This window comes from Eschrichtius robustus, chromosome Y, assembly GCF_028021215.1.
Source record: "Eschrichtius robustus isolate mEscRob2 chromosome Y, mEscRob2.pri, whole genome shotgun sequence".
NCBI lineage: Eukaryota > Metazoa > Chordata > Mammalia > Artiodactyla > Eschrichtiidae > Eschrichtius > Eschrichtius robustus.
Window position 1 is genome coordinate 2851058 of NC_090846.1, and position 18084 is coordinate 2869141.

An 18084-nucleotide genomic window follows, 5' to 3' on the forward strand; every position below is an offset into this window, starting at 1 on the left:
TCAAGACAAAAGGTGTTACTGGACTTTCAAAAAGACATTTAGTGCTGATAAAAGGGGCAATTTATCTGGAAGACATAGCAATCATAAACATGTTTGTGACTAATAACAATCTTCAAATCACATGAAGAAAAATTGACAGAATTAAATGGAGAAATAGACAAATCTACAGCCATAGTTAGAGATTTTCATACTTCTATTTCAGTAACTGAAAGAATTTCTGGACAGAAAATCAGTAAGGACATAAAAGATCTGGAGAAAACTCACAGCCACCTTAACCTGTTTGACATTTATAGAAAAATATATCCAATAGCTGCAAAATACAGCTTTTTTCAAATGCACATGGTACATTCACTAACTTAGACCATATTCTGGGCCACCAAATAAGTGTCCATAAACTTTCTTTTTTTTAATTAATTAATTAATTTTTAAAATTAGTTAATTAATTTGGCTGCATTGGATCTTAGTTGTGGCACGTGGGATCTTCATCACGGCATGTGAGATCTTTTGTTGTGGTGTATGGGCTCTTCATTGCAGCGCGCGGGCTTCTCTCTAGTTGTGGCGCATGGGCTCTAGAATGCGTGGGCTCAGGAGTTGTGGTGCACAGGCTTAGTTGCCCCATGGCAGGTGGGTTCTTATTTCCCCAGCCAGGGATCGAACTCTTGTCCCCTGCATTGGAAGGTGGATTCCTAACCACTGGACCATCAGGGGAGTCCCTCCATAAACTTTGAAAGATTGAAATTGCACTATGTTCTCTGACCACAGTCTAATTCAGTTAGCAATCAATGACATATAGGAAGTCCCTAAATATTTTAAAATTAAACAACATACTTATAAATAACCCATCAGTCAAAGAAGAAATCACAAAGAAAATTAAGTATTTTTAACTGAATGGTAATGAAATACATTAAAACTTGTGGGATACAACTAAAGCAGTGCTGAGAGGGAAAGGTATAACTTTCAGTAGTTATATTAGAAAAAAGAAAGGTAAAATCAGTTACTAAGGTACTAACTTAAGAAGTTGGAGAAAACAAGAACAAAATAAGCTTAAAGTATATGGAAGAAAGGAAACAATAAAGATTGAGAACCTCGGGGGGGTTGGTGGTTGTACTGTTGCACAAGAGTCGAACATGTGTATACCCTCATGACCTGGCAGTTTCACTCCCAGGTATATACCTAAGGGGAATGAGACCATATTTCCTCAAAAGCCTTGTACAAGAATGCTCATAGCAGCATTATTTGTAATACCCCAAACTGAACACTACTTAAGTGCCCATACATAGTAGAAATGGATAAATAAATTTTGTCATATTCACACAGTGAAATACTATTTAGCAATAAGGTTAAACAGACTATAGTTCTTTACTTACAAGTAACAAATATAGCTAAATTTTACAAACATAATTTGAGTAAAAAAAGTCAGACACAAAAGAGCATAAAGTTCAGACATGGCTGAAACTTGTATATGCTGGTTAAAAGCCAGTATGGTGCTCACCCTTAGTGGGAGATCATGAATGGAACTGGATCTGAGGGGGACTTCTGAAGAGTTAGTAATGTTTTGTATCTTAATCTGGGTACCAATTACATGGATGTGTTCAGATGTGAAAATTGATTGAACTATACTGTGTGTATTTTTCTGCATGTATGTTATATTTCAGTAAAAAGACAAAAAAATCATGGATAATATTTACAGCAAAACTAAGTGACAGTGTATCCTCATGAAACACAAAATAAAAACAGGTAAGGGCAAATCATTCATAGCCACAAGATCAACAAGGAATGGACATCTGTGTAGGAGAAAGCACAAGGAGTTGACAGACCATGTGAAAGACCTGACAAACAGGAGAATTCCAAAACAACAAACAAGTATTCACTAAAAAGCGTGGCATTCTGACAAGTGTGAGGTGGTATCTCATTGCATTTGAGGTGGTTTTGATTTACATTTCCCTTATGATTAGTGATGTTGAGTACCTTTTCATGTGCCTGTTGCCCTTCTCTGTGTCTTCTCTGGAAAAATGTCTATTCAGGTCTTCTGCCCATTTCTTATTCAGATTGTTTGTACTGAGTTGTATGAGTTCTTTATATATTTTGGATATTAACCCCTTAACAGATGTATTATTTGCAAATATCTTCTCCCATTCAGTTAAGTTGCCTTTTTGTTTTGCTGATGGTTCCCTTTGCTGTGCAAAAGTTTTTTAGCTTCATATGGTTCCGTTTGTCTATTTTTGGTTTTGTTGCCGTTGCCTGAGGAGACAGATCAAAAAAAATATTGCTAAGACCAGTTTCAAAGAGCATACTCCCTGTGTTTTCTTCTAGATGTTTTATGGTTTCAGGTCTTACATTTAAGTCTTTAATTCATTTTGAGTTTATTTTTGTAAATGATGTGAGAAAATGGTCTAGTTTCTTTTACTTGTAGCTCTCCAGTTTTCCCAACACCACTAAGCCATACAAATGAATAAAATCTTGCAATCTATGACAACATGGATGGACCTGGAGGGTATTATGCTAAGTGAATAAGTCAGACAGAGAAAGATACAACAAATGACTCCTAAAAAACCCAGAAGCAGACTCATAGATACAGAGAACAAACTAGTGGTTGAGAGAATGGGAGGATGGGTGAAATAGGTGAATGGGATTAAGAGATACAAATTACCAGTTATAAAATAAATAAGTCACAGGGATGTAATGCACAGCACAGGGAATATAATCAATAATATTAAATTAACTTTGTATGACACATAATTGATACAAATATAGAATCACTATGTTGTACATCTGAAACAAATATTGTAAGTCAACTATACTTCAATTAAACATTTTTAATGAAAAAAATAGAAGTGTGGCAGTTCAGTTTAAGAATATTAGTTGAAATGGGAGGGGTTTTGCCCTCCAATAAAAACTGAATGAATACAAAGAACCTGTGGTCAGAAGGTCTGAAAGGGATGGAGCAAGCTAACCCTTAATGAACTCTTGAAAATGAGCCACCAGATCTCCCGACTCATACACAGTCTCACACTGAGGAGAAATTGCTGAGAATAGAATTCAAATTGAGCAGAACAGGGACAAAAAAGAATAAAGAAAGAAAAGGTCTCAATAAGAATGGGAGAGAGAACCAGAACCAAGAACTCTAATGAAGCAAGTCATCGTATTCCTTTAACATACATAAAAACAGGAGAAAGGGAGCCTCTGTGAAGTTAGAAAAGCCACCCTGAACCATAGTTCTTTCTAAAAGTTCAGGAAAGTTTAGCACACATAAGAATGAGCAACAGATTGTGATGATGGTTGCAGAGTTCTGAATATACTAAAAACCACTGAATTGTACATTTTAAATGGGTGAATTTTATGGTATGTGAAAAATATCTCAATAAAACTGTGAGAAAAGTGAATGGAAAATTAATCAAGGTCAGATCCCACACAAAGTTATTATAAGGAGAAAAAGGAGAGAATCAAAAGCATTCCATGTTGCTTATCTATTTTATGTATAGTAGTTTGTATCTTTTAATCCCATACTCCTAATTTGCCCCTCCCTCCCTCCTTGCTTTGGGAACCATAAATTTGTTTTCTATGTCTGTGAGTCAGTTTCTGTTTTGTATATAGTTTCATTTGTATTATTTTTTAGATTCCACATGTAATTGATATAAAGGATATAAACTGAAAAAACATATATATATATATATATATATATATATATATATATATATATATATATATATATATATATATATATATATATATATATACATAACTGAATCACTTTGCTGTACACCTGAAACTAACACAGTATTGTAAATCAACTATACTTCAACTAAAAAAAAAGAGAGAAAAAGGGGGAAAAAATTCCAGAAAGACACATTCAGAAAACAACAAATTTAAAATATACTGTTTAAAAATGAGTTGGAAGACATTAAGAAAATTAAATAAGACATGAAAGAACAATACAAAGCAGGATTAGAAAAACTCAGAAATGTAGTGACAACTTGGGGGAAGTAAGAAGAAAGAATCACTTGAGAAATGAAGGCTGAGGGACTTACCTGGTGGTCAGTGGTTAAGAATCCGCCTTCCAATGCAGGGCATGTGAGTTCGATCCCTGGTCAGGGAACTAAGATCCCACATGCTGTGGGGCAAGTAAGCCCATGCACTCTAGAGCCCATGAGCCACAACTAGAGAGCCCACATGCCGCAACAAAGAGCCAGCATGCCGCAACTAAGATCCAACGCAGCCAAGTAAGTTAAAAAAGAAAAGAAAAGAGAAAGGAAGGCTGGGACTTCCCTGGTGATCCAGTGGTTAAGACTTCATGCTTCCGCTGCAGGGAGCACAGGTTCGATCCCTGGTTGGGGAATTAGGATCCCACATGCTGTGTGGTGTGGCCATAAAATAAAAATAAAAATAATAGAGATGAAAGCTAAGGCAGAACACTCTTTGACATAAATCGTAGCAATATCATTATGGATCTGTCTCCTCAGACAAAGGAAACAAAAGCAAAAATAAACAAGTGGGACCTAATTAAACTTAAAAACTTCTGCACAGCAAAGGAAACCAACAACAAAATGAAAAGATAACCTACAGAATGGGAGAAAATATTTTGCAAATGGTATGCCCAATAAGGGGTTAATATCCAAAATATATAGATATTTATATATACAGTGGAGTATTAACCCTAAAAAGAGTGAAACTCTGCCATTTTCAACAACATGGATGGCCCCTAGAGGGTATTAGCCCTAGAGGGTATTAGTGCTTAGTGAAATAAGTCAGAGAAAGACAAATACTGTATGGTATCACTTATATGTGGAATCAAAAAAATAATCTAATAAAAAATATAACAGAACCAGACTCACAAATACAGAGGACAACCCTGTGGACACCAGTGAGGAGAGAAAAGGGAGGGAAGGGCAAGATGGTAGGGGATTAAGAGGTACCAGCTACTATGTATAAAATGAATAAGCTACAAAGATACATTGTACAGCACAGGGAATATAGCCAATTTTTTTTAACATCTTTATTGGAGTACAATTGGTTTACAATGGAGTGTTAGTTTCTGCTTTATAACAAAGTGAATCAGCTATACATATACATATATCCCCATATCTCTTCCCTCTTAACATCTCCCTCCCTCCCACCCTCCCTATCCCACCCCTCTAGGTGGTCACAAAGCACCGAGCTGATCTCGCTGTGCTATGCAGCTGCTTTCCACTAGCTATTGGTTTTACATTTGGTAGTGTATATATGTCCATGCCAGTCTCTCACTTTGTCCCAGGTTACCCTTCCCCCTCCCAGTGTCCTCAAGTACATTCTCTAGTAGGTCTGTGTCTTTATTCCCATCCTGTCCCTAGGTTCTTCATGACCTTTTTTTTAAAACTTTTTTTTAATATTCCATATATATGTGTTCGCATATGGTATTTGTATTTCTCTTTCTGACTTACTTCACTCTGTGTGACAGATCTAGGTCCATCCACCTCACTACAAATAACTGAGTTTCCTTTCTTTTTATGGCTGAGTAATGTTCCATTGTATATATGTGCCACATCTTTATCCATTCATCTGTTGATGGACACTTAGGTTGCTTCCATGTCCTGGCTATTGTAAATAGAGCTGCAATGAACATTGTGGTATGTGACTCTTTGAATTATGGTTTTCTCAGGGTATATGCCCAGTAGTGGGATTGCTGGGTCGTATGGTAGTTCTATTTTTACTTTTTTAAGGAACCTCCATACTGTTCTCCATAGTGGCTGTACCAATTTACATTCCCACCAAGAGTGAAAGAGCGTTCCCTTTTCTCCACACACTCTCCAGCATTTGTTGTTTGTAGATTTTCTGATGATGCCCACTCTAACCGGTGTGAGGTGATACCTCATTTTAGTTTTGATTTGCATTTCTCTAATAATTAGTGATGTTGAGCAGCTTTTCATGTGCTTCTTGGCCATCTGTATGTCTTCTTTGGAGAAATGTCTATTTAGGTCTTCTACTCATTTTTGGATTGAGTTGTTTGTTTTTTAATATTGAGCTGCATGAGCTGTTTATACATTTTGGAAATTAATCCTTTGTCCGTTAACTCGTTTGCAAATATTTTCTCCCATTCTGAGGGTTGTCTTTTCATCTTGTTTGTAGTTTCCTTTGCTGTGCAAAAGCTTATAAGTTTCATTAGGTCCCATTTGTTTATTTTTGTTTTTACTTCCTTTCTCTAGTATGTGGGTCAAAAAGGATCTTGCTGTGATTTATGTCATAGAGTGTTCTGCTTATGTTTTCCTCTAAGAGTTTGATAGTGTCTGGCCTAACATTTAGGTCTTTAATCCATTTTGAGTTTATTTTTGTGTATGGTGTTAGGGAATGTTCTAATTTCATTCTTTTACATGTAGCTGTCCAGTTTTCCCAGCACCACTTCTTGAAGAGGCTGTCTTTTCTCCATTGTGTATTCTTCCTCCCTTTATCAAAAATAAGGTGACCTATGTGCATGGGTTTATCTCTGGTCTTTCTATCCTGTTCCATTGATGTGTATTTCTGTGTTTGTGCCAGTACCATACTGCCTTGATAACTGTAGCTTTTTAGTCTAAACTGAAGTACGCGGGAACCTGATTCCTCCAGTTCCGTTTTTCTTTCTCAAGATTGCTTTGGCTATTCCGGGTCTTTTGTGTTTCCATACAAATTGTGAAATTTTTTGTTCTACTTCTGTGAAAAATGACAGTGGTAGTTTGATAAGGGTTACATTGAATCTGTAGATTGCTTTGGGTAGTAGAGTCATTTTCACAATGTTGATTCTTCCAGTCCAAGAACATGGTATATCTCTCCATCTATTTGTATCACCTTTAATTTCTTTCATCAGTGTCTTATAGTTTTCTGGGTACAGGTCTTTTGTCTCCTTAGGTAGGTTTATTCCTAGGTATTTTATTATTTTTGTTGCAATGGTAAAAGGGAGTGTTTCCTTAATTTCACTTTCAGATTTTTCATCCTTAGTGTATAGGAATGCAGGAGATTTCTGTGCATTAATTTTGTATCCTGCTACTTTACCAGATTCATTGATTAGCTCTAGTAGTTTTCTGGTAGCATCTTTAGGATTCTGTATATATAGTATCATGTCATCTGCATTAACAGCTTTATTTCTTATTTTCTGATTTGGATTCCTTTTATTTCTTTTTCTTCTCTGATTGCTGTGGCTAACACGTCCAAAACTATGTTGAATAATAGTGGTGAGAGTGGGCAACCTTGTCTTGTTCCTGATCTTAGTGGAAATGGTTTTATTTTTTCACCATTGAGGACGATGTTGACTGTGGGTTTGTCATATATGGCCTTTATTATGTCAAGGCAAGTTCACTCTATGCCTACTTTCTGGAGGGTTTTTATCATAAATGGGTGTTGAATTTTGTCAAAAGCTTTTTCTGCATCTATTGAGATGATCATATGTTTTTTTATTCTTCAATTTGTTAATATGGTGTATCACATTGATTGATTTGCATATATTGAAGAATCCTTGCATTCCTGGGACAAACCCCACTCGATCATGTTATATGATCCTTTTAACGTGCTGTTGGATTCTGTTTGCTAGTATTTTGTTGAGGATTTTTGCATCTGTGTTTGTCAGTGATATTGGCATATAGTTTTCTTTCTTTGTGACATCTTTGTCTGGTTTTGGTATCAGCATGATGGTGGCCTCGTAGAATGAGTTTAGGAGTGTTCCTTCCTCTGCTATAGTTTGCAAGAGTTTGAGAAGGATGGGTGTTAGCTCTTCTCTAAATGTGTGATGGAATTCGCCTGTGAAGCCATCTGGTCCTGGGCTTTTGTTTGTTTGAATGTTTTTAATCAGAGTCTCAATTTCAGTGCTTGGAATTGGTCTGTTTATATTTTCTGTTTCTTCCTGGTTCAGTCTCGGAAGGTTGTGCTTTTCTAAGAATTTGCCCGTTTCTTCCAGGTTGTCCATTTTATTGGCATATAGTCGTTTGTAGTAATCTCTCATGATCCTTTGTATTCCTGCAGTGTCAGTTTTTTCTCCTTTTTCATTTCTAATTCTATTGATTTGAGGCTTTTCCCTTTTTTTCTTGATGAGTCTGGCTAATGGTTTATCAATTTTGTTTATTTTTCTCAAAGAACCAGCTTTTAGTTTTATTGCTCTTTGCTATTGTTTCCTTCATTTCTTTTTTCATTTATTTCTGATCTGATCTTTATGATTTCTTTCCTGACGCTAACTTTGGGGTTTTTTTTGTTTGTTTGTTTTTCTTTCTCTAACTGCTTTAGGTGTAAGGTTAGATTGTTTATCTGAGATGTTTCTTGTTTCTTAAGGTAGGTCTGTATGCTATAAACTTCCCTCTTGGAACTGCTTCTGCTGCATCCCATATGTTTTGGGTCATCATGTTTTCATTGTCATTTTTCTCTAGGTATTTTTTGATTTCATCTTTGATTTCTTCAGTGATCTCTTGGTTATTAAGTAGTGTATTGTTTAGCCTCCACATGTCTGTATTTTTTAAAGTTTTTTTTCCTGTAATTGATATCTAGTTTCATAGCATTGTGGTCAGAAACCATACTTATACGATTTCAATTTTCTTAAATTTACCAAGGCTTGATTTGTGACCCAAGATATGATCTTTCCTGGAGAATGTTCCTTGAGCATTTGAGAAGAAAGTGTATTCTGTTGTTGTTAGACGGAATGTCCTATAATTATCAGTTAAGTCCATCTTGTTTAATGTATCATTTAAAGCTTGTGCTTCCTTATTTATTTTCATTTTGGATGATCTGTCCATTGGTGAAAGTGGGGTGTTAAAGTACCCTACTATGATTGTGTTACTGTCTATTTCCCCTTTTATGTCTGTTAGCATTTGCCTTGTGTATTGAGGTGCTTGTATGTTGGGTGCATAAATATTTATGGTTGTTATATCTTCTTCTTGGATTGATCCCTTGATCAATTATGTAGTGTCGTTCTTTGTCTCTTGTAATAGTCTTTGTTTTAAAGTCTATTTTGTCTGATATGAGAATTGGTATGCCAGCTATCTTTTGATTTTCATTTGCATGGAATATCATTTTCCATCCCCTCACTTTCAGTCTGTATGTGTCCCTAGGTCTGAAGGAGGTGTCTTGTTTTTGTATCCATTCTGCCAGTTTGTGTCTTCTGGTTGGAGCCTTTAATCCATTTACATTTAAGGTAATTATTGATATGTATATTCCTATTACCATTTTCTTAATTGTTTTGTGTTTGTTATTGTAGTTTTTTTCCTTCTCTTTTGTTTCCTGCCTAGAGAAGTTCCTTTAGCATTTGTTGTAAAGCTGGTTTAGTGGTGCTGAGTTCTCTTAGCTTTTGCTTGTCTGTAAAAGTTTTAATTTCTCCATCAAATCTGAATGAGATCCTTGCTGGGTAGAATAATCTTGGTTGTAGGTTTTTCCATTTCAGCACTTTAAATATGTCCTGTGACTCCCTTCTGGCTTGCAGAGTTTCTGCTGAAAGATCAGCTGTTAACTTTATGGGGATTCCCTTGTATGGTTTTTGTTGCTTTTCCCTTGCTGCTTTTAATATGTTTTCTTTGCATTTTATTTTTGATAGTTTGATTAATATGTGTCTTGGCTTATTTCTCCTTGGATATATCCTGTATGGGACTGTCTGTGCTTCCTGGACCTGATTAACTATTTCCTTTCCCATGTTAGGGAAGTTTTCAACTATAATCTCTTCAATTATTTTCTCAGTCCCTTTCTTTTTCTCTTCTTCTTCTAGGACCCTTATAATTCTATTGTTGGTGCGTTAAATGTTGTCCCAGAGGTCTCTGAGACTGTCCCCAATTCTTTTCATTTTTTTTTTTTTTATTCTGCTCTGCAGTAGTTATTTCCACTATTTTATCTTCCAGGTCACTTATCCGTTCTTCTGCCTCAGTTATTCTGCTATGGATCCCTTCTAGAGAATTTTTAATTTCATTTATTGTGTTCATCACTGTTTGTTTGCTCTTTAGTTCTTCTAGGTCCTTGTTAAACGTTTCTTGTATTTTCTGCATTCTATTTCCAAGATTTTGGATCATCTTTACTATCATTACTCTAAATTCTTTTCAGAAATACATAGACTGCCTATTTCCTCTTCATTTGTTTGGTCTGGTGGGTTTTTACCTTGCTCCTTCAACTGCTGTGCATTTCTCTGTTCTCATTTTGCTTAACTTACTGTGTTTGGTGTCTCCTTTTCACAGGCTGCAGGTTGTTAGTTCCCATTGTTTTTGGTGTTTGCTCCCAGTGAGTAAGGTTGGTTCAGTGGGTTATGTAGGCTTCCTTGTGGAGGGGACTAGTGTCTGTGTTCTGGTGGATGAGGCTGGATCTTGTTTCTTCTGGTGGGCAGGACCTCATCCAGTGGTTTGTTTTGGGGTGTCTGTGACCTTATTTTGATTTTAGGCAGCCTCTCTGCTAATGGGTGGGTTTGTGTTCCTGTCTTGCTAGTTGTTTGGGATAGGGTGTCCAGCACTGTAGCTTGCTGGTCGTTGAGTGGAGCTGGGTCTTGGTGTTGTGATGGAGATCTCTGGGAGATTTTTGCCATTTGGTATTACGTGGAGCTGGGAGGTCTCTTGTGGACCAGTGTCCTGAAGTTGGCTATCCCACCTCAGAGGCACAGACCTGATGCCCGGCTGAAGCACCAAGACCCTGTCATCCATAAGGCTTAGAATAAACAGGAGAAAGAAAGAAAGAAAAAATAAAATAAAGTTATTAAAATAAAAAATAATTATTAATTTTTTTTAAAATTTAGATAAGTAGTAAAAGAAAAGAAAAAAGAAAGAAGAGGGCAACCAAACAAAACAAATCCACCAATGATATCAAGTACTAAAAGCTATACCAAAAAAACCCCAAAAAAACAGACAGACAGAACCCTAAGACAAATGGTAAAAGCAAAGCTATACAGACAAAATCACACACAGAAGCATACACATACCCAGTCATAAAAAGAGAAAAAGGAAAAAAATATATATATCATTGCTCCCAAAGTCCACCACCTCAATTTGGGATGATTCATTGTCTATTCAGGTGTTCCAGAGATGCAGGTACATCAAGTTGTTTGTGGAGCTTTAATCCGCTGCTTCTGAGGCTGCTGGGAGAAATTTCCCTTTCTCTTCTTTGTTCGCACAGCTCCTGGGGTTCAGCTTTGGATTTGACCCCGCCTCTGTGTGTAGGTCGCCTGAGGGCATCTGTTCCTGCCCAGACAGGACAGGGTTAAAGGAGCAGCTGATACAGGGGATCTGGCTCACTCAGGTCGGGGGCAAGGAAGGTTATAGATGCAGGGCGAGCCTGTGGTGGCAGAGGCTGGCATGACGTTGCACCAGCCTGAGGCATGCCGTGTGTTCTCCCAGGGAAGTTGTCCTTGGATCAGCGGACCCTGGCAGTGGTGGGCTGCACAGGCCCTTGGGAGGGGAGGTGTGGAGAGTGACCTGTGCTCACACACAGGCTTCTTGGTGGCTGCAGCAGCATCCTTAGCATCTCATGCCCGTCTCTGTGGTCCACGCTGATAACCTTGGCTCACGCCCATCTCTGGAGCCCCTTTAAGTGGCGCTCTTATTCCCCTCTCCTCACGCACCACGAAACAAAGAGGGAAGAAAAAGTCTTTTGCCTCTTCGGCAGTTCCAGACTTTTTCCTGGTCTCCCTCCAGCTGGCTGTGGCACACCAGCTCCCTTCAGGCTGTGTTCACGCAGCCAACCCCAGTCCTCTCCATGGGGTCTGACTTCCAAAGCCCGAGCCTCAGCTCCCAGCCCCCACCCACCCCGGCGGGTGAGCAGTCAAGCCTCTCGGGCTGGTGAGTGCTGGTCAGCACCGATCCTCTGTTCGGGAATCTCTCCACTTTGCCCTCTGCACCCCTGTGGCTGCGCTCTCCTCCATGGCTCTGAAGCTTCCCCCCCCACCCCCATCTCTGCCAATGGAGGGTCTTCCTAGTGTGTGGAAACCTTTCCTCCTTCACAGCTCCCTCCCACTGGTGTGGGTCCCATCTCTATTCTTTTGTCTCTGTTTTTTTCTTTTTTCTTTTGCCCTACCCAGGTACGTGGGGAGTTTCTTGTCTTTTGGAAAGTCTGAGGTCTTCTGCCAGCGTTCAGTAGGTGTTCTGTAGGAGTTGTTCCACATGTAGATGTATTTCTGTTCTATTTGTGGGGAGGAAGGTGATCTCCACTTCTTACACTTCCACCATCTTCCCAATATTTTATAATAACTCTAAATGGAATATAATATATAAAATATTAAATCAACATGTTGTACACCTGAAACTAATATTGTAAATCAGTTAGACTTCAATTTGAATAAAAGAAAATAAATGAAGGCTAAACTAGAAGAAAACAAGAATGATTGAATATAGCAGAAAATGTCTTTCTAAAGTAAAAAGGAAAATGTTTTAAATCAAAAAGAGGCAAAGATGAACAGATTTCTAGAAAAAGTGACAAATATGAAAGATAGCAAAGAAGACCTGACATATAGATAATAAGATTATCTAAAGAAGGATACCGAAGCAAGGAAAAAGAAAAAAATGCTTAAAACTAATATTGGATGGACCTAGAGACTGTCATACAGAGTGAAGTAAGTCAGAAAGAGAAAAACAGATATCATATGCTAACGCACATATATGGAATCTAAAAAAAACAGTACTGATGAACCTAGTGACAGGGCAGGAATAAAGATGCAGATGTAGAGAATGGACTTGAGGATATGGTGGGGGGGAAGGATAAGCTGGGATGAAGTGAGAGAGTGGCATGGACATATGTACACTACCAAATGTAAAATGGATGGCTAGTGGGAAGCAGCTGCATAGCACAGGGAGATCAGCTCAGTGCTTTGTGACCACCTAGAGGGGTGGGATAGGGAGGGTGGGAGGGAGAGAGATGCAAGAGGGAGGGGATATGGGAATACATGTATACATACAGCTGATTCACTTTGTTGTACAGCAGAAACTAACACAACATTGTAAAGCAATTATACTCCAATAAAGATATTTTAAAAAAAAAAACTAATATTGAGGAAACTTTAGATTTGCTTTTAAAAAGCACACCGCGTACCTAAGAATTTTGCTCCAGAATGACCAACAGCAAGACACATTCTAATAAAATTACTAGACTTTTTTTAAAAAAAGAAATGCCTTGGATACTTCAGCAAAAACAGCAGGTGGGTTGTAAAGGAAGGAAAATTCAATCATCTTCAAACTTTTTGACACCAACAGTTTATGCCAGAAGAAAATGGAGTAACATTTAAGATACTCAAGGGGAAAAAATGTGAGCCAAGAACATTATATCTGGTAAAACTGCCTTTTAGGTATAAAGGGTACAGGTATTTATCAACATACAGGAAGTCAGGAAATATTGGTCCCATGATCCCTTTCTGAGAAATTTGCTAGAGAATGAGCTTAAGACAACCAAAGTGATGCGAGAGACATTGATATAAGTAATATCAGTCAGCATTAAATATATAGTTACTTGTAGAACTAAGACTAAATGAGATTTGAAAGAGAGAAAGTAATAATGCCTATATGCCCAGTGCTCTGGTAATGTAGATCTCCCCATGGAGAAATGGGGAAAGAATATGCAAAAAAAAGAACTGTTCTCAGCAATTATATTGGTAACAGTATTAATGTTATTCCAGGACTGTGTAATGTGAGACAATATTAACTGAGTAATTATGAGATATTCAAATTCCATCATCCTCTGTCTTTGAGCGCTAAGACTTTTAGTGTGGAAGAACACAGATGTAACTCAAACGAATCTGAGTTAGAAACAAAACACCCCTGTAGTCCTGAATATGAACTCATGAGACATTTTATTGAAAAGTACACACACACACACACACACTTTTGCTTTTTCCACTGAAAAGGCTTAGAAACAATGACCAGCCCGGAAGCAATGAGCACACCTAGTAACCCAGGTTCTGTTCTTGAAATACCATTCCCATTAAAATAAACCAGGATGTCTTAGAGAAATAGCTAATTCCAGGTTTGCAGCAGGAAATAAATAAGATGAGCTTGGAACATCTTGTCATAAAGGATAGGAAAGAAGCTTTCAAAGACTGCTATGGTCATGTCAAAGAGACTCAGAAGCCACTTTGAAGACGTTTCCACTGGCCAAAGACAGTTTGGCTTGAAAAAGGATAATTGCCAGTAGCAACGAGCACATCTAGTGCCCAAATCTTGGTTTCTAATACTATTCTCCAATTAAAGGGCTCCTTAGAGAAATGGATAATTCTAGGGCTGGACCAGGAATATACAAGATGAACCTGAAATATCTTGTAGTACTGGAAAATAAGGAAGCACTCAAAAAACAATAACAACAAACAAAAAAATATTGAGGTATGTTAATGTGACACAGGGCCTTTGGAAAGAACTGTTACTGGCCAAAACTGGAAGAATGTGAGCAGGAAAATAACAGTATTGGATTATAACACAAGGAATAAAATGTGTCCGTGAGTCTATAGTGATAGAAATAAATGATTACATAAATAGATAGGGGCGAAGAGACCAATCTCCCCTACAGAATAATTCTGAATAATTTGTGTATATACACCTGTCTCAAGGAGATGCAGCATAACTCCTCACCCCTTAAGTGTAGGCTATGTTTAGTTACTTGCTTCCAAAGACTATAGTATAGAAGGAGGGGGGAGCAGTTGGGAACCCTACAAACACTACCTGAAGTGATCCCAGTTAACATCAACAGTGATAAGTCAGGTTTGTGGTGTGTAGCCTTGGTTTGATGTGATAAGGAGGAAACTTCACTGTGTTATTCTCTTCCAAAAGTCATAACCCTAGTCTAATTATGAGAAAAATATGAGGCAACCCCAGGTTGAGGGACATTCTGCAAAATACCTGATGAGTACCCCTCAAAACTGTCCAGGTCATCAAAAACAAGGAAAGTGAGAAATTCTCACAGCCAAGAGGAGACGAAGGAGACGGAGGACTAATGTAATATGGAATATTTGATGGGATTCTGGAACCAAAAAAAAGGACATTACGTAAAACCTAAGGAAATCTGAATAAAGTATGAACTTTAGTTGTTATGTGTGTATCAGTATTGGTTCATTAGTTATGACACACAAACCATAGGAATGTAAGATGTTAACAATAAGGGAAATTGGGTAGAGATGTATAAGAACTCTGTACTATCTTCTCAATTTTTCTGTAAATTAAAACTAAAATCGAAAGCTTATTTGAATATTTTTTAGAAATCATTGCAATTCATTGAAACTCATCAAATATGTTTAAATCCATGAGTTCATAACTATAGTTAAAACAAAAATTGTTCGATTTCAGAGGATGATAAGGAACCAATTTATTACCTTGAGAAATGGTAAATTAAAGCAGAAGAATCAAGCATTAATCTTGTTTTCTTTTCCTGTAAATAGTAGTAGATGAGGGAAAGCCTCTCTTTATAAAAAGCATTCTACTTAATAAAAAAGGAAATGTTAAAGAGTATCACCATTTTGAAACCCTGGGAAAATTAACGAATCTAGGCATTGAGCATCAACAGCTGCTAACATCACAACATAGGAGACACAGATACTATGTGCCGCCTGCTGGGGGAGGACAGCACCACCTGTATTCATGCGAAGGGATCAACCCTGAGTCATATCAAGCTCTGTGTCCACTTGCCAATCTGCAGAAATACCGAAGAACATGTTGGACTCCATCACGACTATGCAGTCAGCAAAATCCAGATTTGGAGAAACTACAGGTCAAATGCCCCTGCCTCTTCAATAGAGAACTTGTAAGGAAAGAAAGGGCTGGAAGAAGAAACCTGTAGATTAAAAATATACCAAAATATTTGAAAATGGGTAAGACTAACCTCAAAAGCATTATGCTAAGTGAAAGAAGTCAGACACAAAAGACCACTTGTTACATGATTCCATTTATGTGAAATGTTCAGAATAGGCAAATCTATAGAGATAGAAGGTAGATTGGTGATTTCCAGGGAGGGAAGGAATGGGAATTAACAGCCAGTGAGCACAGGGTGTCATTTGGTAGATGCTCATGGAGAAACTTTGGGGATGGGTACAGAAAATATATATCTTGACCCAAGTGAAGGCTATAAAGGTATAGCCTCCTTACCAAATTTTAAGTTATATATATTTTTGTGTGATTTCCAGTATCTTATATGTTACAATAAAGGGTTAAATAAAGCAGAACACAAGACTCCTAAGCTGTAAGGAGAGATCAGATTCCCCACATATTTCATCCTTTATCATGGTAATGAGAGTATTTCTCATGGGCAAATTCAAAGTAGCTAGGAAATTGTTCCTTTACCTCACAAAGGAAAGAAAAAAATCGTGCAAAAGAGACGTAGTATTTGGTACACTGCATGACAAGTGCCATTTGGACCTCACACCCTGTTCCAAACGCGCAAAATAACACACATTCTTCTCTGGTAGGTTCAACTGCCACCTGATTTCCAATTTTATACACACACAGAATTGTAGAACTGTAATAAAGGAAATGGATGAAGGAGAAGTCACCTGTAGTCCCACCTTCCTGGCAAATCACAAATCATAAAACCATAAATATTTTTTACTTTAGTGTTTTTGTCAGGCAAGTGTGATAACCACTATACTATGGAAACACTTCAGTGTTTTTGGTTTGCTGGGGTTCTGTTGGTCAGTTGGTGTTTTTGTTTTCTGTTGTGAGGGGTTGGCCATTTTAGCAAGAATTCTTTCCCAAAATAGAATTCATTTTGAGGGGCAACTTATATGTTTTTGCCTTCTCATGAAAACCACTCAGAGGATCCTGTCTTACTATTATTTAACATGTCACCTGTTAAGTAATAGTAAGTACTCTTCCCAGTTCTGCTGGCCCCAGGGTAGGCAGCTAGGGATATATTCTTTGTTCTCTTGTTATGTGGTTGTATTCAGAGTGGAGCTGGGGCCCGTATCAGTCACTCTTTGCCTCACCCTGCTTTCTCATTTTTCCACTTGGGCAGAGTTCAGAACAGCAGCTCAGCAACAAGATCAGGAACAGGAGGAAGAGGATGATCAACGTGCACTCCACAGAGCTCGGGATTGGGATGACTGGAAGGACACCCATCCTAGGGGCTATGGCAACCGACAGAACATGGGTTAGTCTCCCCACAACAAGACAGGACTACAGGGGCTTCTGTCTTCCCCACCAAGGAAAGCTGTGCAGTCTTCCCCTCCCTGGGCTCCTGGTTCAGCTGTGTACAACGAAGGCAGAGATGCTTAATCTTGCTTTGCGTTCATTAAAATGTCAAACAATTAAGTGTGTATTTGTATCCTAGATGATGAGCCAGCAATCTTGTCTTGGCATTAGAATCCTCATCATGGTATATTCCACTTTTCTTAAATGGAAAGAAAAGAGTACTAAGAAATGGTTCTGTATAATCAATGGCTGTATGAATTCTCTTTGAAAAAGAAAAGTCCCCTCTATCATGTGAGCCTGTGCAGAAATAGGAGTATCAGCTGCTTTCTTCCAGGGGGTGAGGGGAAGGGGTCAGCTGTGGTTCCCTGGGCTTATGGAGAGATCCTAGTCATCTCCCTTTGATGTGGGCAGTGAGTTACCCAGCATCAGAGCTGCCCAGACTGGCTGGAGCTTGCTTTCTCCTTTCTACCCCAGTGCTGTGAACTAACCCAACACTTGCTTTACAAGGGACAAGCACAAAAGCCAGGACTTGCCCTGCCACACGGCTCTATTTTCGGGAATTACAGCTGTAAATGAACAGAACATAACAATCCTATCTACCCAATCTTCCTTGTTTCAGCCATGAGAAATGAGGAAACCGATAAGGCACTATGAGAGCCATCCTTGTGTGAGCATCTGAGGCCAGGGCCTTTACTCTGGATCTATCTAGAACCCTGAGGGTAAGAGCAGCTCAGGCCATAGCCTAGCTCTTAAGTGGGCTGCTGGAAGACCATTTTGGCCCTCTTTGCCCGTGCTGTGCCATACCTGGCACAGTCCTAAGCGGTCAGTGTGCCGTGGCAGTTACTTTGCTAGTTAATAAGGTACCTGCAGTCATGCCAATAACTGGGAGTGAAAGAGGGGGGACAGCACAGATGACAAGGAAAGGTACCTACTTTCTGCGGTAAAGAGAAGACACGTCCTCAGCTCCTGGGTTAATACCCTAGAAAAGAAGCCATGTGTGAAAACAAATGATACCTATAGAAAACATACTTTT

General features: G+C 38.3%; 1 protein-coding gene across 1 annotated transcript in view; it reads left to right on the forward strand.

Moving 5' to 3' along the window:
* LOC137757637 (immunoglobulin-binding protein 1-like) overlaps nucleotides 1–17171 on the forward strand; it is a 36270-nt gene extending 19099 nt beyond the window's left edge. Inside the window, 1 exon segment of the mRNA XM_068534239.1 lies at nucleotides 16876–17171. Coding sequence (XP_068390340.1) covers nucleotides 16876–17015 — 140 coding nt within the window. The 3' untranslated portion in view covers nucleotides 17016–17171.
* The last annotated feature ends 913 nt before the right edge of the window (nucleotides 17172–18084 follow it).